This window comes from Python bivittatus, unplaced genomic scaffold, assembly GCF_059951505.1.
Source record: "Python bivittatus isolate LINGU-HERP-01145 unplaced genomic scaffold, Pbiv_v1 ctg000410_np1212, whole genome shotgun sequence".
Classification (NCBI taxonomy): Eukaryota; Metazoa; Chordata; class Lepidosauria; order Squamata; family Pythonidae; genus Python; species Python bivittatus.
In genome coordinates this window covers 12642304-12665616 of record NW_028277067.1, presented here as the reverse complement: position 1 = coordinate 12665616, position 23313 = coordinate 12642304, and the positions used below count along the sequence as shown (strand labels likewise).

The following is a 23313-nucleotide window of genomic DNA, read 5'->3' as shown; positions in this document are numbered from 1 at the left end:
TTGGTCTACACAGAATCCCCTCACATGCTATGTTGGAGAGGTCATTGGTTCTAGATTTAGTTATACCTAAGGTAGGCCCATTTAAATCAGTGAGACTTACAAACTCTAAACAGATCCTTTGAACAAGCCCATTAATTTCAGCAGTTGAGCTTTAAGTATCAGCCTGGAAATAGTTCCACTTGCTTTTAGATGTAAAAACACCTAACCAAGCACTGGGAATTCACCTAGTAGACAACAAGTTGGGTTATCTTGTCCAGCTGTTGCCATGCCCCTCCTTACCTCCAGGGAATGTTGGCAGCTGATAACAAAGTGGCATGGAGGAAGTAGTGAGGAAGTGATGCTGTTAATTTCAGCACTACATTTATAGGTGGGAGGTTGCTGGCAAAGAGAGAGGAAATCTCTTATTTATTCAGATTACATAAGGCTTTGGGGTGTCCAAAACCATGTCCATTCGAATGGCAAAGAAAGAAACCAATGATGGCCACTTAGAGCTTTGGAGCTGGACTCCTTCCCATTGCAGCTTATCATTTGTGGGCTAGGTATTTATTACATGAAGCCAGAAACTGATGGGCTATTACAAGGTTTGCCAAGGGATATATGCCTAGTCCTGCTGAGGATTACAGTCTTATCAGGAAAAAAAAATACCATCAAGAAGTGCTTAAGAGTATCCATAGAGGAGCTTTTTTTTTTTTTTTTTGAATTAGGCACTCAAGATGGTGGTATCTTTTGCTGCCTCCAATTTTTCTTGACAACAACCTTGTGACATAGGTTGGTCTCAGAGGCCCAGAGCTACCCACTGAGGTTCCATAGCTGAAAGCAGATTTGTGCCAGGTCCCCATTGATCTCACCCAGCACCTTAAACATTTCACCGTAGTAGTTCTCTATTTTGCCATAGAAATGTAGTCAAAGGGTAGAAGGAAAACATCAGTAAGTATTAGGAAAGAATTTGAAAAGTTTGAAAGCAAGCAGCATCAGTTACCTTTAGTCCAGCTCCAGAACCTATTAGGTTGATTATTGAATTGATCCATTTTCTGGGTTTGTACAACATGCTAACCTCTAACTAATCAAACAGGCTGGATTCAGTCAACATATTAAGACACAAAATAGGTTTAAAAAGATCAACATCCTAAGTGGATGCAGCTACTAGGTCTTTGACCAGGTTAAACATGTATTTATGTATTTATTCAATTTTGATGCTGCCCAACTGTGGGCCCCTCACCAAAAAAAAAATAAAATTGTTGTGCAAACGTAGGAAACAATCCCAGCTTTTCCCCCTCCCCAGCCCAAATCTGAAATGTAGGGCAATTATATACATGTTTGTTTATAATTTCAGTGGAGCTTACTCTCAGAAATGCTGGGCGCAGGATTGCAATCTTATATAGCTATTCAATCTTTGCAGTAAGTCCAGAAATTTTTCTTGCAGAAATTGTTATTGCCAGTTAAAGGCTATATTTCTATGATGGCCATGGAAGGAGGGTATATTATTTCTGTGGCTTATTTGGGAACCAACTGAATTGGCAGAAGAAAGAAAAAATGTTCCATGCCTTTTTCACCAACCTGTTGATGCACTTGCATTGAAGTCCTAGTTGCCTATAAAGTTTTTGCAAATATGAATTTAAACTAAGCATTTTGCTAGATCGACTTACAGTGCTTTGTCTGTTTATCGCATGAAACTGATTGTCTTAGCTTACATCGGTCAAAAAGGGGGTAGTCTTTTAAAGTTTAGTGAGATTACATAATTTATACCATCCCTTTTGATATAGAAGACTCACAAAATAGCTTACTGCAAGAACAAAACACTAGAAAAAATATAATAAAAGGATAAACAAAATGGCATAAAAGTTTAAACTTCAAAGATGCATTACAAATTCCTCCTGGCAACAAGGTCTGTCTCCTATAGACATGAGACAACATCTAAATATGGCTTCTGATCTGGGAAGTAAGAACTGGGAACCAAACTTAATCACACAAGAAGCAGAGCTAGATATTCACTCAGTCCTTCATATTGGCTGACAGCCTCTGCAACAATAAATTCTGTCTCACCAATGTGATATCAAGGTGACCCATCTACTCTAGAAAATATTTGGCAAGAGATTTTGAGCACTCTTTGTTTTAGCTGTCACTGGGGACTTTTACCTAGTCCTATCCAAGTACACTGAAGTAAATTCCATTCCCATTGTTTGCTGTCTAAAATGAGAGGTACTGAAATTTAACCGTTTGTGTAAACAAGTTTCTACAATTTAGACATACATTTTTGGACAAAAATGCAAGGAAGGAAATTAAATTCCTAGATATTCAGGAGCATCAAATATTTTGGTTCCTAGACATCCAATCACCTGGAATTCTATCAGCCTTATCAAAAAGTTGCAGTCAGTACATTGGTTTGTTAGCAACCACTTTGCTTAACAACCAAGTTGCTTGTCCCAATTGTGGTCACTAAACAAGAACTACCTGTACTCTTTGGTAAGTGAAGACAACTCTGCATATCTGAATACTTGAGGATCTGGTTATGGTTTGAAGCCTGCCAGATGGCTATATTGTTTGATCCATGACTTTCACTTGCTGCTTTTTCTCAGTTGTAATTTGGTTTTTAATGGCGCTTTTAATTTGGTTTTAAAGAGGGTTATTGTGTTTTTACTGATTTTTGGATTTTGTTTATTGGTTGTGTTATTTGGCTGTTTTTAATTGTGTGAGCCACCCAGAGTCACAAATGTGAGATGGGCAGCCATACAAATTAATAGAATAAATAAATATTCTTAGAAGCATTAATTTTCATGTCCTAGAGTCAGGTTTTGAGTTGACAAATTCCAGGCTAAGAGTTTACTCAAAATCAGGTCATTTTCATATCTGTATTATTCATTCTTGCCTTTTAAAATCTATTTCTAGGTTTTCAGCACTTATTCCAATGAGGAATATGACCGTCGAAATGAAGATGTTGATCCTATGGCTGCCTCAGCAGAGTATGAACTTGAGAAGAGAGTGGAGAGGCTAGATCTCTTTCCTGTGGAACTGGAAAAAGGTAATGGGAGAAATGTGTTTGGAGATGAATTTTCCTTTTGGAAACTGGTAGGAATGGGATGTTGTTTTCATCCAGATACATGGAAAGAAAAAATCCCCACAGTTAAAATGAAAAGGTTGTTTAATGAGTTCCCTGAATGAATATGTGCCGTAAAGTATAATAACCAATTGGTCCTAAATAAATACCAATTTTGTAACGTTTACATGAATCAAGAGAGAGAACATAAGGCATTTTGGTCAGATTTTTCTGGAGTATGAGTCCTTCTTGTATTGTCCACACACATTTTAAGAATAGGTGTTTTTAAGCTAGCTTTTCTCTGAGAAGGGCCACATTTCCAACGCACTGTGTCTTTTGCCCATCATCTTTAACTGCTTTCCCCCAATTATTTCCTTCTATCTTCTTGCCCTTCCCTTATCAGCTATTTTTCCCTCAGGAATGGCACAGGGAAAGCAGCAAGGAAAATAACCTGCTATGGCAGATATGGTCTACTTTTGTTCACAGGGCTGTAAGGGCCCTCAGCCTAATTTTAAAAAAACATTCAACAAGTAATCAGTTTAGATCTTTGATAAGACATATCTGTTCTTTCCTGCAGTCTGCTGCACAGGAGAAAGAGAAAAGGAAACAATATTGAAAGAAAGAGAACAGTGGACGTAAAAGACAATATGGCTGGAATCATAAACATGCTAAACCTTAAACCAAAGTGGATAAAATTCAGTTGCTGTGTTCATGTAACATACTGTGCCCAAACAAAATAAGCAGTATTATAGCTTAACATGATGTCCGGGTTCATTTACCATGCTAAGATAAGGCTGGCTTTCCACAACAAGCTGAATAACAAACTATGCATTTTCATCTAGTCCATACTAAGGCTTGGCTGCGGCTCCACCCAGCGCTTGTTCAGTCCTGCCCACCATGTGCCCTGCAACAGATTGCCCCGAGCAACCCTGGATAGAAAAGAAGTTACTCATCCTTGTACTAAGGATCATTGTCAATTCTAAGGCTGGTTGTGGTACCTGTTGTCATTAATTTGCTCTTTATATTTAATTTTAGTCCCACTTTTTCATTGTACTCCTTGACTTTTATTACTAGAGCTTGCAGTTCATTGCATTTTTAGTTATCAGAATAGTGTCATCAGCATAGCACAGATTATTGATGTTTTTTCCACCAATTTTAAAACCTCGCTCATCTTCTTCCAATCCAGCTTCTCTTAATATTTATTTAGCATATAGACTGAATAAATAAGGGGAGAGTATACAGCTTTGTCTCATTCCTTAAGGTTTAGCATGTCTGGTTTAAGGTTAAGTCTGTTTCACCATGTTCGATCCATACTGTGGCTTCTTGACCTGTACATAGGTTTCTCATGGATGTTCTGGGAATCCCATTTTTCTAAGCATATTCCACAGCTTGACATGGTCAACACAATCAAAGGCCTTTCTATAATCAATGAAGCACATACTGACTTATTTTTGGTATTCTTTCGCTTTCTCAGTTATCAAGCATGCATCAGCAATAATGTCTTGTGTTCCTCTGCCTTTTCTAAAGCCAGTTTGAACATCTGGCCTCTCTTTTTTTTCATGTAGGGCTCTAATCTGTGGTGGATATTCTAAGCATTAATTTGCTAGCATGTGAAATTAAAGATATTGTGTGATAGTTTGCATATTCTGTTAAGTCTCCCTTTTTTTTTTTTTGGTATTGTAATATAGATTCACCCCTTCCAATCTGTTAGCTACCGTGTTATTCTCCAGATTTGCCGATATAGCTTAGTTGGAACCTTTACTGATTCCTCTTCTGTTGCTTGCCATATTTCTATATTCTATCAGTTCCTGTAGTCTTATGACTTAGTAATGATTGGAATGCTGATCTAACTTCATCTTCTATACTAGAGGTTCTTCTAAATAGGGAATATCTACTAAGCTATGTTGGATGTTGACATCTCTACTATACAGTATTTCAATATATTCTTTCCATCTCCATGTAATCTCCTTTGAATCAGTTACTATCTGTCAATTGCCATTTTTTAACATATCACATTGAGGTTGGAAGTCCTTCTGAGTTCGAAGATCTTTTGAAAGACTTTCCTTGTTTTTCCATGTTTGTTTCCATCTTCAGTGTCTTTACAAATGTTGTAAAACTGCTTCTTGTCTCTTCTAACAGCTCTTTGAAACTCTTTGTAAAGCTCCTTCCTGAGATTTTTGTCTTTCATGGCTTTGGCTTCTCTTCTCTTCTCGGTAATTGCTACAGTTTGTTCTAACATCTAGTTCACTTTCTTCTATTTCTCCATCTTTGGCAGTCTCTTTTCACATTCATCCTTCTTTCAGTTCATTCCACAATTCCTTTGATTCTCTATCAATGAGCCTCAGGACTTGAGAGCAATTCCTGTTTTTCTCCTTGAAAATGGTGGGTATTGTTCTAGATCATATTGTGGGAACTGGTTGGCTTTCTTCTTCTTTGTTAGCTTTACTTGGAACTTGCAACATGAGTGGTTCGTGATCTGTTCCATAGTCAGCTCCTGGCCATGTCTTTGATGCTATAATTGAACTTCTCCACCTCCTTTTAGCAATTATATAGTCAATTTGATTTTTATATTCTCCATCTGGTGATGTTCATGTATAGAGGCATTGTTTTGGTGGTTTGAAGACAGTGTTAGCTATGAAGAAGTAATTAGAGTGGCAGAAATTGATAAGTTGATGTCCTGCTTTTCAGTTCCTAAGCCAACTATACATCCAACTGTACTTTCCTCCTTAATGTTTCCAACTTTAAATCACATCTTGCTTATGTATTCTGTCAATTTCAAATTGAACTTGATCATAAAACTCATCAGCCTCCTCTTCTTCTGCATCAGCATTTGGAGCATAAACCTGGATGATCGTCATTAATATGGGGTAGTCCACAAATTCTGATTGATGTTATTCAGCCATTGATTGCATTGTAGCCAAGTACTGTTCTTGCTCTACCCTTCCTAGCTATAAAAACAATGCCGTTCCTTCTTTGTTTTTCATGTCCTGAGTAATAAATAGTATGATCTTCTGACTGAAAGTGTCCAATCCTAGTTCATCTCAATTCATTGACGCCTAAGACGTCGATTTGTAGTTTCATCTTTCACTGAGTTGAGCTTTCCCATATTCATGCTTCTTACATTCCATATTCCCATAGTAATTCTGTCTTTGCAGCTTTGGATTTTCTCTTTCTGTATGGCAACATCAGGAACTAGATGTCCCAAAGGCTTTAATCCAGCCATGTAATAAACCCCATTTGTACTCTGAAAGACCCTCAGCTGTCCCTCAGTAGCATGTTGAGTGCCATCTGACCTGAGGGGCCCATCATCCAGCATTTTGTCATTTTATATTTTCTACCCATGTGGTTTTCTTGATAAAAATACAGGGGTGGTTTACAATTGCCTTCTCCCACACAGAATGAACTGATAGTTTTGTCATTGCCACAAAAGTGATCATCTGCCTCCAGCATCTTCCTTTATCGCTGCTGCCCAATATAGGTGTCTCCTTGCTTTAGCTGGGCAGCTGGCGTGACCTTCACGCCTTGGATAACCCTCCTGGGAATATATACTCTTGGCTTAAACTCCAGGTGTTTATGGACGTTTTGCTGAAAACAGACAAAAATGAACTGGTGATTTCTGGATTTGCTGATTAAAAAGGGATGAATATGGGAAGAAGGGAACTATATAATGTAATGATAAAAGTTTGTTTGTATCTGCTGCAAAGAAGATCGGAAGCTGCATCTTTAATTTTCTTGTTTTTTCTTTTTCTTTCTTTGTCTGTACTGTTTCTAGCACTTTTTCTTTTCTTTTCTATCTTTTTCTACTTTCTCTTTATATACACTTTCTTGTTTATCTTTTAATTATGTAAACACTTCCAATAAAAAAATGAATAAACTCCAGGTGTTCTTCATTCATCCCTCCCAGGAACACCCTTCTCCCCCCATCACAATGAGGCAGCACAGCAGGAATTGGGAAGGGGATTGAACCATAAACAACTAAATGAGCTGATATTGCACAAGACACTAAGTCCACCCATCCCCCCAAACCAACCAATCAGCCAGAGTTAAAATGAAGCTAAGCATGTTGTACAGATACAGCCGCTAGGTTTTTAATTGACCTGATTAAGCATGTTGAATGAACACAGCCAATTTCTCTTCAAAGAGCCAGGAAGAATTCCCCTGTAGTTGATGAGGAAATTTGCAGTAGCAGATTTTATTGGACTTGTTATCAGATTCTGGTAACTTTCAGTCTTGGCACCTCATATTTTAATGCAATACATCTCTTCCTTTTTCTCATGCAGATTCTGAGGGTCTTGGGATCAGTATTATTGGAATGGGGGCTGGAGCTGATATGGGTCTAGAAAAACTTGGCATATTTGTCAAGACTGTGACAGAAGGAGGAGCAGCTCACCGAGATGGCAGGTCAGTATGATTAATATCACATTGGGAATCGCATTCAAACTTACTTTGGAAGGAGAACTTACAGGCTATAGGCAATTCCAAAACAATAACTCCTATTTTTGTTGATCGTGTTTGCTGCAGAAGAGATATACTGCTGCCTAATGACAGCTATTGTTAAAATCCTGGATTTCGTCATCGTTTTCCGTGAAAAGTTCTAATTTTGACATGCCCAGAGGAGAAAGGTGTACATGTTTTCCTCCCTAAAAGCTCAGGCTCATAAGATGCCACTACATAAAATTAAAAACTCACCTTCCACGCATTATATTTGCCCCACCAATGTCAAAGTAGCATTTTGTTCACATAAACTAGAGTGAGGTAGATTTTGCTGAAAAATTCAAAGCTTCCTCTTTGACAGACAGTGAAAAATCATACCACCCTGAAGAAGGAACATCAAGCTCTCTTTTTCCATCCAGGATTTATTTTTGGCTGATTTTCCTCAAAAAGTGGAAGGAGAAGCCCATAAAAAGAGAGAATAGCAACTAAAAGCTTCCCTTTTACTATCTATGTGAGTCTATTTGTTTTATTGTGCTACTCTGCAAGCAAACTTTTCAGGTGCTGGGAATATTCTCATAAGGTGAATACAAGTACTAAGAATTTTACAGAGTGATCTTAAACATGTTTATTCAGAAGTAGGGTTCATAAAGTTTAACAGGCTTTAATCCTCCACTCATTTCCATAGGAACAGGTCAGTAGGACTTATTTCTGAGTAAGCACATGGGACTGTGTTCTATGTCATAATAAATTGCCAAGTTTAAGACTACTCCTTTAGTTTGTGTGTAATCATTTCCTAATGAAGTACATGGAAATATTCAACACTGGTAGTAAAGGCAGTAATTACTCCTAAGCACTGGAAGTGTCTGTTGGTCAGTTTCTTCTATTTTATATACACATTTATAGTACTAGGGGAAGTAGCTCAAAATGACAAAGGGGTCTGTTTCATATTGGCCTTTTTGACATTTCATCCCATCCTAATAAGATTTTCTTTTAAATAAGTTTAGTAATTAAGCACAAGATTTGATTATTAATTTCTTTTTAATCAGTTTCACTGATGGTTGCTTCTGTCGATATATGCACGTGCAAATGTTAGGACTGTGCAGTGTGGTTCCAATTTAGAAAAACTGCTTTGGAATGCACAGAGGTCCAGATGTAGCATCTCTCTGTAATTCATTAAAAGAGCTGAAGCATTGCACAGCCCTATAAAATATGATAAGAGATTAAATTTGCCACTTAGAACATCAGGCAGAAGTACCAACACCCAAGACATTTAGTCATAAGGTGGCTACTTTTCACATAGCAAACCACAAGACAATGCTCCTCAGATCTCTCCACACATTGGTAGGAAGATCATGGGAAATTTAGTCGCTCTTAAATGTGGTTCTAATTTACCAAGGACGAAACACATAAATAATAACTACCTAGTTCATTTATTTATTATTTGTTATAGTTTATAGGAGAAATTGTATTTAAACCATCTGTTCTCCCATCCTCATAACAGATCATGAACATGTCAAAAACAAATTATAAATGGAAACATTAAATGGAAACAGTGTTATGCAACAAAAAGACAGCCTTTGTTCTTGAAGAATTGTTAGGAGGGCTAGCTATATCTTACATTGCAGCTGTAGCTTTAGCAGCTCATTTTCCACTGCAAACTGTCCTTGGAGGATGCAGTTTGCATTAGAAGAAAAGATGCTTTAACCCTTCACCTGGCAGTTGATTTGCCCTTGAAAATCCTGCCCAAATGCTTCCCACTGACAATATTCTGGTCCCAATCACATTGTAAACAGTCTGGAATCCCATGGATGGAAAGCGCAACTGAGAAGGGGATATTCAGCAGGGGAGTAGCAGGGAGAAGAAGGATTAAACATTCCTTTTCTTCTCTCTCTCTCTCTCTCTCTCCCCCCCCCCCACCCCAACTGAACTCAAATTGCCCTTAATCAAAGGACCAGTGGAAAAAAGAGGGGACTGTTACATGTTGGTGTAATATGTAGCTTGTCTCTGAGACTTAATCTCACTCTCAGGCCATTATAACTAGAAACTTCAGAATTAAGAATTGGGTTGTGGGTTTTTTTTTAATTTCTAATTTTGTTAATTCCCTAAAAGTTAAACAGTATGTTTTTGATTATTCTACAGTAGCTTAATTTGCTAAGGCTTAGCTATCAGTGCTGTCAATCAGGTAGGGAATTTATGGGGTTCCAGGTGTTGAAGAACTCTCACAAGTTAATGGTGAGGGATGTTTGAAGTTTAAATTCAACATTTGGAGGGCCACCAGTCATTCATTCCTGCTGTAATGTTTTTGTATTAGGAAATCTAATTGTTCCTGCCATGCTCACCACGCTAATTATTGAATTTGTATCCACTGCTGTACTCAATTTTATTTAATTGCTACATTTTAAGGCTTATAATAGAAGATTGTAGACTTTATTCTTCATCCAAAGTGGTCTGATGTAACATTACCATATGATGAAGATTGTAAATAGGAACTAAAATGCTCAAGGGTTTAAGAAAAAACACCAATATCAACGTCAGCTACTTATAATTAAATGGAAAAATTATTTGAATTTCAATAGAAGAGAATATCTGTAGGTTAGGGTTGAACTATGGCATTCTTGGTGCTCTATGAGCTTGGTTGTTTGCTTGTAGACATTTCATTACCCAACTAGGGAACATCAACAGCATAAGGCAAAGATGGGCCAGTGGCATCCACAAGAGGGAAGAAAAAGGTCTAGGTGATATTCACAGTAGCACAAATGAAGCCTCACCTCTTTTCTATGTGTCTGTGATATAAGCACATGTATATAAGGAGTGGGCTTTGATTGTGCTGCTGTGGCTGCCATCTTCAGTTTTTTTGACACACACATAGACCCTGCAGGTGTAGTGAGGTTGGGCTGGACAGCACAGAGCGTATGTGTTCCAAAATGTTGGCCATTTCCCAGAACAATGACTACAGACCATCTGAAATTAAAATAGTTTTTAAACATTTCTTTTTTGAGAAAGCGGAATCTTGTGAACTTATGCATCTCTTTTTTATGGTAATTTTATTAAAGATTACAATTACAATAATAAAAAAATACAAACAAACAAAAAGAAAAGAATAAAAATAAAAAATAGAAGGTGCAGAAAAGAAAAAAGGGAAATAGAAAAGAAAGAAAAAATAAGAATATAGTAAAGAAAAAGAAAGAGGGAGAGGACTCTTTGGAAAAGACCCTGATGCTGGGAAAGATTGAAGGCAAAAGGAGAAGAGGACGGCAGAGGATGAGATGGTTAGATAGCATCACTGAAGCAATGAGCATGAACTGAGCAAACTCAGGGAGGCAGTGAAGGACAGGAAGGCCTGGCGCAATATGGTTCACGGGGTCACGAAGAGTCGAACACGACTTAACGACTGAACAACAACAACAACAAAAAAGAAAAAGAAAAGAAATATATAAAGTGATTCCCCCTTCATCACAAGTATAAACAATTTTAGTAACTTATCACCTCCTCTTAAAATACAACAAATGATCTCTTCTTATATCCCATCTCTTATCTATAAACAAATCTATAAAGCATCATCATTTCAGTCCTGATGTCAGCAAAAGTCCATTAAGGGTTACCACTTTCAAATCAGTCTCAATCTTATCAGGTAGAACTTGTTCCTCTTCCATAACTTCTTTTAAACACAGTCTGTCTATAGAGGCAGACGCTATTAAAATTAACTTCTGGGTCCATTGTTCAAAAATATCCTTCAACAGGTACAATGTTAAAATATTTTGCTTCATTCTGTAATTGCAAATTGAGTTTGAGTGTTCTTCTCCTTTAATTGTAATCTTTAGTTCCCTCTAGTTCCCTCTAGTGTCCAATTTTTAAAGTCTTATCTTATAATATTTTTTTCTTTAAAAAATTCAAATCAAAAGCATTTTCCCAAGGGAAGGATTCTTTATAATTAATTCCAAAATCTTATTTCAAATTTATCTGGACCCTTAGTCTGTTTGTAACTTTCTAAAATCACCCTTTTGCAGTTGTAATCACCCTTTTGCAGTTTATTCCAATTTTTTCTTTAAGCTCTTAAACTTGTAGCTAAAACTTCTTTTGCTAAGGATTCAAGGAAACCCACCTGGTGCTGTCAAACCTGTTGATCCAAAGGTTCCTAATAGCTGAAAAGCAGTTAACAAGCAATTTCCAAAAGTGATTAAAAAAGGAAGTATGTGAACTTAGTATCCAAAGGCACCAACCACGGTTTGAACAAGATGGCTATTCCCTTGTCTCCCAGAGCTCTAAACCTGCTGGAGACTGCTGTCTTGTGGTCTCCTTGTAAGAAGCAGCTGTCTGAAGTACTTGTGGGTGATCACAAGTCCTCTCCTTAGCCAGAGGAATTATTGAAGAGCATGTCTACTCACCGACTCTTCATTTCTGCTGCGGTTATCAGGTCCACTTTTCACAGAGCATCTTCAGTCCACCATTTCTTCTCCAGAAGTCGTGAACCTATACATCTCATAGAAAATGCCAATTAAATGCAAGATTCTTGTATGAACATCAAAACCTAAGCTTTAATGTTTGCAGAATTGTGATAAGTTTTTATTTTAAACAAAATACTCATCAGCTAGTCTAAATACTGAATGACAAGACGTATATTTCTAAATTCCATGTGCTCTGTTTACTATAGAAGAAAAAAACAGTAGTAGTAAAAGTGCTAGAAAATACAGAAGAAAATAGGTTAACTGATGAAGATACAGTTGAAGTATTAGTAGTAGAAGTAATAAAAAATAGTTGTACAGCAAGAAAAAAAAGGGGTTTTTTAATCCTAATAGTCCAGCACCATTTTTTTTATCCTAATAGTCCAGCACCATTACTATGTTTTCATTTTCACAGAATGTATAGCTGAGAAGAATGTAAAAATATAGCATTGTGTCACTGCCATCAAGAAGGAAATAAGTATGTTAGCTTTTTTTGTAGTGTTTCAGAATATGATAAAAAAAAAAATCCTTCTTGGTTCAAAATGTATCAGTCATTTTTTTTTTCCATCTAGGATTCTTTTAAAGGAAGGTCAAGTTGGTCATTGTATAAACATTTTCATTGATAAAAAAGTCATCTAGTTCTCTTCCATGTGTCCTGTAGTTGCAATTGTTGCTATATATTAACCTAATTGAGATTGACTTTGGGAGGCAATGATTCAGATGCTCTAAAGCTGACCTTTAAGGATTGCTTTGGATTGTTTGACCTGCCTTAGTTTTGAAGAGTATTATACCATTATTCTTCATGTACTTCATTTACCCAGGGTGAAGCTTTGTGAAGGGGTAGAGTATAAGCTGGATTCAATATATTGTATATAAAGTTCCTATTAGCTTTCTAAGCAATTGACCTCTGAGATTTGGCAGACCATTAATTTAAATAAAGAATTAACCGCTATCTCTGCTGAAATGGAATGCCTCATTGTTGCCTGTGTATTTTCACGGAACTGAACTATTCAGAAAGGAAGATAGGATGGGAAAGAAAAGCAGCCCTGGTACTAAATGCCAGCAGGGCTCCTGCATGCTGTCATGGCAACCAACATGGCTCCTTGCCCAGTACCAGGAACACCAGCAAAATATAAACAGAGGCCTTCATGGGCGAAAGCTCAGTAGAATCACAAAAATTGCTCTGCAGGTTGCACCCAGCGAAGATCTTTTGTGTGCTCTGACGAGTGCTTCTTGTGTTTTCTTCTCTACCTGATTTTCTTTTTAATTTTGTAAAAAGGCTAGCAGGTTTTCCTCAGAATCCATCAAAGGTTATCCCAGTGGTATTTTAACCTTTGGCCTGTGTCCCAGAGTGGTACAAATATAAATAAAGTTGTGTGTTCTTCCACTGTCACAAACTTGTCCAGAAAGCCATTGCATGCTTTAGTGGATAAAATTGTGAATTTGGATGGAGGAGTCCAAAATTCATGTCCCCAATTAGCCACAAAGCTTATTGTTTAGCCCTGAGCAAGAAAATTAACTTGCAATCTAACCTGCATGAAGCTTAAGATAACATTCATCCCTTTAAATATTGAAAAGGCCTGTTGTAATTATTGATAAAAGTAATGGCAGTTTTGCCAAAAATAAGCCAGCATCTTCCATTTCTTCACAAATGTGAATATAGTCAGCACTTTTGATGCGAATGACAGTTTTTTAAAATTACAAACTTGGTAGAGTGATGCTGTTTGTTTACTACTGAATTCATAAGCTGTCATCCTTTGGCTGCACACTTGACTTTGCACTAATGCAACTGGACAGTTGATCTCTTTCTAATTTTCTCTTTTTTCTTTCTTAGGATCCAGGTGAATGACCTTATCGTTGAAGTTGACGGCACCAGTTTGGTGGGCGTGACTCAGAGCTTTGCAGCTTCAGTGCTGAGGAATACCAAGGGTAGAGTCCGGTAGGGGAACAATGTGCAGCCTAGTTTTCTGATGGGACCAGAATATGTAGCCCGTTTATCTGTGTAAAAAATACAGAAAAGCAAAAGTATGATCTCATTGAGAGTTGTACTGCAGCATAGGAAAAAGTTCTATAAGCAGTCATTTTTGTTTCCTGTGAAACCATTGTAGGAGTAAGAGGGCCACTGATAGGTTTTCCTGCCAGCTGTGGTTTTGCTTCTTCTGTTTATATGTCAAGCAGATATAGACTATATTGCCTTAGCAAGTTTATTACATCATGGGGCAGCCAAGGGGCTGTAATTTTAATGGTTTTAAACAATACATTTGGTTCCCAATTGCTGTCAATAGAAGCTTTATCTGCAAATCAAGAGCAATGGAGATACATAGAAATTCACATTGAAAAACAGCATGAATCAGATAAGGATAAAGATTCCCTTTATTGCAGTGTTTTCTACTGATCATACCAAAAAAAAAAAGTAAAAGGAGCTGGATGATTAGATGTTTTTGTGGCAGAGTTTACATATATTATTCTGGCAGGTCATAGAAACTTTTAGCTGCTTCCTAACAGGCAGAAATTCAGCTATTGGATGTGCAGTGATGGAAATTTCACTCATTGAATTAAGTGACGTTATCGCCTTTTTTTAAGGCACAAACATCTTTTGTTGCACTGCTTTGAAACAGAAACAAAAGAACTAATGCAAAGATGCAGGGCAGAAATTCAGTAGATGTAATCTTTCCCCATCATGGAGATCTAGTACTGAAAATGCCTGTTATCCGCAACTGAAGGCCAACTTCGTATTGGTCACATCAAATCATATTACAGTAAACTCTCAATGGGCACTTGGCTTCACATCTAGAATCCTGTGCTTCAGTGCTGACAGGGTGAAACATACTCTTTATTTTAAAGGTCAAATATACCCCATGGCTTAAAATTTTGTTACTGGTGTATTTTGGTATAAGTACACTCTATTCTTTTTGTTGTTTCTTCTAGTTCTAAATGCCCACTTCCAGACTTTTTTTCCTGTCTCACTGGAAATATATATCACCCACATAGTGAATGAAATATTTGCATTACAGGTAGTCCTCATTTAGTGACTGCCTCCTTTAGTGACTGCAGTTATAACAGTGATGAAAAAATAACTTTACAACCAGTTCTCCAATTTATGACCTTCCCAGGTCTGTAAAGCAAAGGAAAACTGCTTTAAAACAAAGGAAAACTGCTGTAAAGCAAAGGAAAATCATAAGCACAGTTGTGGTTTCACTTAGCGACCGCTTTACTTAACAGCCAAGTTGCCAGTCCCAAATTTGGTTGCTAAACAAGGACTTCCTGTATTTCTGCTCCTTTGATAGCATTACTTAGCTACTGTCCTGGTCAAATGCATTTTTAAATAATAACTCTTGTTTATTGGGAGAATGTTATAGATATATGGCAGCTTTTTACTTTCTGTATTCTCCCCCACCCTCACTCCACCCCAATTATCCTTTTCTCCTTCAGAATCTAAAGTTTCATCTAGGCCATCTAGGAAAAAAATGAATGGGAGAAATAGAGAGCACTGTGCTGCTGGATTTCAAAGCATAGGCAAAAGACGAAAAAAATTCTAACCCCACCAGATTAATTATTATGAAGTTTGCAGATTTCTGTTGCTTATGCCGAGAATCCAAAAAATTGTGATCAGAATTGGAAGGGAGAACTGGATGGAAGTTTTAGATTTTTTTTTTTTAAATCGCTTTGGGGAAAATGGTTTATGAAGTAGGCATTTTGTTTCCAATGCAATAGGCAAGAGCCCTTAGCTGGCAATGCTGCCTTGCCAGGTTTGGCTCCATTTTATAGAAACTGAGGCACAGCACCCATTATCTCAGAATGTGCATCTTTGCATTGTGAAAAAGTGTTCCATGTCAGGGCCATTTTCATTTTCTAAGAAATGAATCGAGGATTTTTGAATGGACTTCGGGGGGGTGGGGGGAGGTGATATTGAGCTCTGGGTTGGCTGCATTTTCCTGTCAGCTGTGGTTCTGTTTGTCCTTTATCCATACAGCTGCCTCTGTGGCCTTTTTAAAATCTCACCAGAGGCATTTGGCCTGTCTTTTCCTGGCAGTATTAAGAATTCAAGGTTTGGCATCAGCCCAGCATCCTTGTAATATTGGTTTTAAAAGAATGAGCTGCTTGAAAATGGGCTGTAACCAAACAAATCTAGCACAAGCAGACACAGATGATGAGTGATCACGCAAGGCTCTTTCTACCGGAAGGCCTGTACGATACAGGGATTCAGACCTAGAACTCAGTCCTTTCCTCCGAGATGTACGTGCTGCTCTGTTCCCAGGCGACAGGAACCTCAACTATGAGAATGGGTTGCTAGGCAACTAGTTTCCTCCATATTGCACAGCACCCATTCTGCCTTTGCAGGCAAGAGATTGTATTAACCGGTGAAGTGTTTGGTAATCAATTTAATTGTTGCACTGACACAATTTAGCCATAGTTTCATCTGTTTTTTAAAAAATTACATTGTTCCACGGAATCACAAATCCCTGCCTAGAAGTTGATTTGTGAAAACAGAAAGGGTGGGAGTCTGATAGTCATTTCCTGTAATCTGGAAGGCCAATGCCAACTATGCTGGGAACTTGGTGTCTTTATGGAGTTGTTCAGACATTCATTGGGCATTTGTTCAAAGGCATTCAGCTTTATTCTCCCAGTTCCTGAGCCTTGAAAATCAGCATCGAGGATAGTTGTGCTAGGCCTGACTCAGAGTAAGGTCAGGCTTGAAAACTATGCTGCTTTTTGCCTGTCTATTTCTGGGACACCCAAAACTTTCCTGGCTTTTGATTAGCTCATTTTAATTGCATCATTCAGCCTGCAAACATTGGGAGCACCCCGGGAAATGCTTAGCCCAAATAGATTTGATCCAGAAGTTCCATCTGAATGTAGAAGGTGACACTAGGGTTCCCATTTTTATTGACATACCAGCCGTAGGGAAAAGTGATGTAAGCCTTTTTCTGCACCATGTTTATATTGGAATCTGCTTCTCTTGATGTTATTCCTATTGGTGAGAAAAGATAGGGATCTCTATTTTCCTCCAAGATTAACAGAAATGGCAATGGCTGTTTAAAGAGGCATACTAGTAAAGGGGAAAGAATGAACAGTCCCTCATCCAGCAATATGGTGGTAACCAAATTAAGAAAGCCTGGTAACTGATTTTAAGCACTTAAAAAAAATCTGATCTCATATGCCTGAACACTATGACAATTTATTTTGGCTCTCAGAATTCTCTGATGGGATGACCATTTAGTACTGCAGTAGGCAGTCCATTGCTAATAGATAGCCCCTGCTCAGTTTTGTTTTGTATGTATTTTTGCGTTTGCTAGATACCTGAGATCACATCCCCAGATTTCAGCAGCAAACCACCAAACTGTGGCTGCACAGTTCCTCTATTTTCAGCGAGAAGCAAAGGAACACTGATGTGATAAACCTCAGATAAACTTAGCTAGAACACTTTTAAAACAGCCTCAGGCCCCTCCTTGAACAATGGGGGAGGGGGGAGGCTTCAAGCATGACCCCACTCATCCCAATGAATTTCCTGTTTTTACATAAGTTAACATTTGAAAAGAGACTTTTTTTCAGACTGAAATTAGCTTGCCCATTTCTTGATGTAAGAATTACCCTAGTTTGAAAACAGGAAGTGTGATTTTCTTGAATTTACTGCTTCCTCTATTCCAAAGAATTATTTGAACTAGTCATTAGTTCTGTACTGCCTTAGTAGGCAGTTGGGATTATATATCTACTATGGCCCTTTGCTGCAAAGGAAAAAAAAAACATGCAACCCCAAGCCACTAAAAAGTTAATCACCCCTGAATTAGTAGGAGAAACTGGTGTTGGTCAGCGTTAATCTTTACTCCTTATCATTTGCTGTGGTTGAAGAACTTAGAGTGCAGATAAGCAGATCTGTGCATATTTACTCTAGGATCCTTTACCAGAATACCTTAATGTCTAATATATATACAGCCTGACTACCTAATTCCTGATAAGGTATTCTACCATACTGAGATTTCCCCCATTACATTAATGCCATGCATTCATTCCATTCCCTTTAATTTCCTTTAGGTTCCTTATTGGTAGGGAGAAGCCAGGAGAGCAGAGTGAAGTGGCGCAACTGATCCAGCAGACACTGGAACAAGAACGATGGCAGCGAGAAATGATGGAACAGAGGTATACCCAATATACAGAGGAGGATGAAGAAGTAAGTAGAATCAGTTTCTCTTTGCCTGTGGGGAGGGGAGGGGAGGAGAGGAGAGGAGAGGAGAGGAGAGGAGAGGAGAGGAGAGGAGAGGAGAGGAGAGGAGAGGAGAGGAGACTGGTAGAGCTCCAACCTTGAATTCAGGGGAACCCGAATGGCTGTTGCATTTTGTGAAGATTGTTTTAGCTACTGTAATGAAGTTATGCTTTGACTAAAGTTGGAGTGCCCAAGAATTTCCTTAGGCCCCCACCTTTTCCCATAAACTGGTGGACCTCTAGGTCCTGTCTCTTCCTCATCTCTTTTCCTATGCTTCTCATTACTATATTAGCACCTCACACTGAATCTGTGATTATTCAAAAGGTTTAAGCATACTAAAAATATAATTTCTGTATTTTGCTTCAGAAATAATATTGGCTCAGAAAAAGCAGAAATAAGAATGTCCTGGTTTCACATGGGGTAACATTTGACAAGAGATATATCTGGAGAGATGTACAAGTTTAAGACTGAAATAGGAAGTGTAATTTTCTTGAACTTACTGCTTCCTGTATTTCAAAGACTTATTTGAACTATCCTTAGTTTTGTACTGCATTAGTATGCAGTTGGGATTAACATCAGAATGTCTAATGATGAATCCTGTTTTTGTTATTTGTAGACAGGAGAATATGCTACAGATGAAGATGAAGAGATGAGCCCCATGTTCCCCAACAACGAGATGGCCATTGAGGTTTTTGAACTGGCTGAAAATGAAGACATGCTGTCTCCAGTGGAGATGGATCCTGAAAAGCTAGTTCATAAATTTAAGGAGGTATATGGCTTTCTAAAGTGGAGGATGGCGGGGGGGGGAGGTAGTTGAATCTTACAACTTATGTTAAATGTGTGCATATTTAACATTGCCTATGGCTTCTGTGCTACCAAGTCTGGATTTAAAAATAAAACTTGTTAAGGAGTAGGCGGATGGGAAAGAAGAGGACTTAGATCTCATTGGCATGAATATTAGCAGCAATTTGGTAATACACTGACAGGATGGAGAAGCCAGCTGCACTTCCTTCCTTCTTGCTCTGGTTAGAGAACCAAGATAATCCAGTCGTTAATTCTTAGATTAATGAGTTCAAAAAACTGTTTTATTGACTCTAAGATGCATTTTGGCTGGAGCCAGTAATGTTTTTCCCCCAAAATTAAATTATTTTTTGTAAGTACTGTCCTTACCCAAAAAGAAGCATTCCTGAATTTAAAATGACCACCCACTCACTTAAAAGCAAGACTAAGACAAAATTAATCAGCCTTTAATACAGTATTCTCAGGGAAATTAAGAAAATGCTCCTAGTTAAAAGTTAAATTATTACTGGGTGGGAAGGGGAATTAATTTTACCTATAAGCAGATATAGTATTTCTGTAAACTGCTTCTTAGGAGAGGAATGCCTCATAAAAGATGAAACCCTTCCTTCCTTCAATATTTATTATTTAATCATTGCTTGTTTTATAAAAGGGATAGCCTGCATCATTCATCAAACAATCTCTGCCCTCAGGTTTGCTTTCTGAAAGACAAAACAAAAAATGAAAAGAGATTGGAAGGGAGAAGAAAAATGGTTCAAATACCTTATTAAAGACAACATTGCTTGAGAGGAGGAGTTAAAAAATCTTTACTCTATGCTCACCAGTTCTGATATCATCATTGGCCTTTCTAGAAGTGTCTGTCACTTCTTCTGTAAGGCAGTCTCAAAAGTTGGGTTCTGAAGGTAACTGCAGATTCCTTCTATGATCACCTGGTTCTCATGGTGGCTTAAGTGAAAGGAAAGTGGTGTCTTCTAGAGGTTTTGAATTTTTCACTGCTCCGAAAAGAATGATAGCAGACAAGCTGTAATACCAGAAGCAAATGTGTGAAGATGGAAAGGACAAGGGAGAACACTGTTGATGGTGAGACAATGAGGTGGGAAGGAAGGAAGGAACAAGGAGAGTGGTCTTGTTTGTCTCTGAATCATAGAATGATAGAATTGGAAGGAGTAACTTAAGCTATGGCATATAGCCCCCTGCTTAATGCAGGAACCTAAATTAAAGACTGCTGCCTAGCCTTCACTTGAAACACATCCTATAAAAGGGAGTTTACCACTTCTCTCTTGAAGTGTTTTTACTATTAGGAAGTTTTTGCTAACATTTAAGCAGAATCTGTCTTTCTGTACTTTAACTCCATTGTTCTAAGTTCTTCACTTTGAAGCAAGAAAAAACATGTATTGATCTTTTTTATGTGTGACATCCTTTCAGGTATTTGAGGAATCCTATTACATCCCTCACTCAACCACCTTCCTCAGAGTTCCAAGCTTCTTGAATTTGTCTTTGTATTTTTTTGCCCTCTAATCATCCTTGTGGCTCTTCTAATTTCTCCGAGTATTTCTTAAACTATGATGCCCCAAACTGGACCATTTTTCAAGGTCAGGTCTGGCCAAAGCATAGTGGAACAAATATTTCCTATGATCTGGAAATTTTACTTCTGTTGATGCACCTTAGAATTGCATTGGTTTTTTTGCAGCCATATCACAATGCTGGTTCATATTCCATTTGCAACCAGTTACTATTCCAGGATCTTTTTCACAAGTATCAAGCCAGGTATCCCTCCTTATATGTCTATGCATTTGACATTTTAATCCATTAAATTAAATTTTATTATTTTGAACCTATTTCTCTAACCTGTGAAAATTGTTTTCAATTGTATTTCTGTCTTACAGAGCATCTGTAAATCTCACAAGCATTCCTTCCACCTCTTCATCCAAATCATTAATAAAAATATTAGAAGACTCAGGATTATCCCCTAAATACCTCTCTCCAATTTGATGCAGAACCATCTTTGAATATGATTTTCAAGCCACCAGTGTATCACTTTATTATTATACATGTCTCTTAATCAGCACATCTTTGCTGAAGTTAAGATAGTTTATGTCTGTAGCATTCTCAAAATCTTTTAAGGAAATTGCCCAATCAAAAAAGGAGACAAGGTTAGTAATGCAAGATCTGTTCTTAACAAATCCATGCTGACTTCCTGCTAATCACCACATTGTATTTAAAACACCTACCTCTTTATTTATGATGTGCTCTAAACTCTTCCCAGACATCAGTATCAGGCAGATTGGCCTGTAGTTCCCTGGATTCTTCTTTTCCCTTTTTATGAAGACAGGGACAGCATTTGCCTTTTTCCTGTCTTTTAGCACTTTACCAGTTGGCTTTGAAGACAGACGTTGCCAAAAACTAATAGAAAAAATAGAAAACCGTGAGTGGCATCACAGAATAACACCCATAGTTACTACAGCAATGGACTTCCAGTGCTCCCATTGTGCTGGACTTCCAGACTGGACCTGAAGAGCCCCCTCCATGTCCAGAGATGGACTGAACAACAGCGTGTCTTCTTCAAACCCGAAAGACTACCATATAGTTCTCCAGGATTTCTTTAGGATAATGCATAACTAATCGGGCAGACCATCAGGAAGTTATTTCGTTACTTTAAGATGCAATTAATTTGGCCCTTGCGGAATTTCAAGGAATGTATGCCTCTTTGGCCACGTTCCCATTTGTACCTACCCACAGCATGAACATTTCCTGTCGGTATCTTTTTTTTTTTTTTTTTCATATCTCAATATAATTTCATTCATTTTGTCCCCACTCCACAATGGGGTAGTCTTAGGTCATCCTTAGCTGTACCACTATTAAAGTAGCATTTTCTTTCTTAACCTGTTATGCTTTGCCACCCATTACATTTGATATAGTCAGGATCAGGATTAGAGAGGCATTTATACTCCATTTCAGGCTGGTGTGGGCATACCCACTGACATCTGACCCCTGACCAGCCCCATCTGCTGCCATTCCGCTGTTCTCTCCTAAAGAACTGGGTAAAGCAGCACTATGCCTGTGGTCCTTCAGATCTGTGCAAGAGCAATAAAGCTGAAATTTTGTGTGTGGGTTCCCTTTGCATTCCTCTGGCACACCTGCTTTAGCTGCCTGCAAATTGTTCCCAGCTACAATGACCTATCTGTCCATGTAGGACAGTCAGGCATGTGGACGTCACCAATATACAGAGGTGGAAATCAGCAGCTGAATAATGTAAACAGCTATCAGAATCATACAGTAGCACTAGAAAACTCAACCAGCAGTGCTATAAGTGGTTTAACTCTGTGATCTTTAACAATTTAGTGCAAGGCTGAAATAGCATAACAGCCCCCTCTATTGCTTCTCCAACAGAACATGGCAGCATTTGGAAGCTGTCATTTGTTACCTATATAAAGAAAGAGAAGGTGCTACTTTGTGATTCAGCTTCCTTCATGCCTCTAATCTGTTGTCGTTTGAATTCGTACTTTATTTAACTTGGATTGTGACAGAGCAGGGTGTAGAAAGAGGGGCACAGAAAAGAGCCTCATGATGACAGATAGACAGGTAGACAACCTCCATCCCTGCTGTAGTGTTCTAACTGGCAGATATTTTTGTTTTTTCTGCTGGCTGGTAATATGCAAAAGGGCAGCAAAACGAGGGGACTTAACAAATTGCTTTGTCTGTCATGCGCTGCCCACATATAACCAGGATAGTACCATTCAGGAGGAGTCAGAATAGAAGCTCTAGTGCCATGGTAAGGTACCAATGGCAGACTGCAGATTTCATTCCAGTATAGTTTTCTGCCGATTCAAGGATGGCGGGATAGCACTTTAACCTTGTGGTAGGAAAAAGCTGTGGGTGGGTGGGTTTTTCTCCTTGGCTCAGGTTACATGCCTGTGTTGCTCACTAGTGGTAGTCGTAGCCCTCTCTTTGGGGTGAATGGTTTTGAAGCATAGAACATAAGACTTGAGAGGACAGACTTGCACTTTCTCCTCTTTTAGTTCCACTGTACAGAGCCTAGGACATCTGGACTAGTGCTATGTGATGCAGTCCTAATAAAATTATACTCTCTGCATCCCTACGTAGGCCAAGAACCATGCACTTTGGACTTGTCCATTCAAGATCACGTCAGACATAAGTCTTGCTGGCTGGGGAATTCTGGGAGTTGAAGTCCACCCGTCTTAAAGTTGCCAAGGTTGAGGAACCCTGTTGCAAATGATAGTGATGGAAAAATTAGGAATTAGGAATGAGTCATTAAAGTCACCACAACTTTTGCAAAGCTTATATTGCTGCCTCAAAAACTGTTTCTGGCATTCTTTGTGCACAAAATGGCTGTGCACCCTTTCTGAATGCTTTGCATAGCTCTAGTATACAGCTCCGATGCG

The 23313-nt window shown here is 38.3% G+C and overlaps 1 protein-coding gene across 1 annotated transcript in view; it reads left to right on the top strand.

The window, feature by feature from the left end:
- PPP1R9B (protein phosphatase 1 regulatory subunit 9B) overlaps positions 1 to 23313 on the top strand; it is a 67053-nt gene that overhangs the window by 32765 nt on the left and 10975 nt on the right. Inside the window, exons 2-6 of the mRNA XM_088143502.1 lie at positions 2887 to 3019; positions 7315 to 7435; positions 13745 to 13849; positions 17944 to 18079; positions 18729 to 18881. Coding sequence (XP_087999628.1) covers positions 2887 to 3019; positions 7315 to 7435; positions 13745 to 13849; positions 17944 to 18079; positions 18729 to 18881 — 648 coding nt within the window. The remainder of the gene's footprint in view (positions 1 to 2886; positions 3020 to 7314; positions 7436 to 13744; positions 13850 to 17943; positions 18080 to 18728; positions 18882 to 23313) is intronic.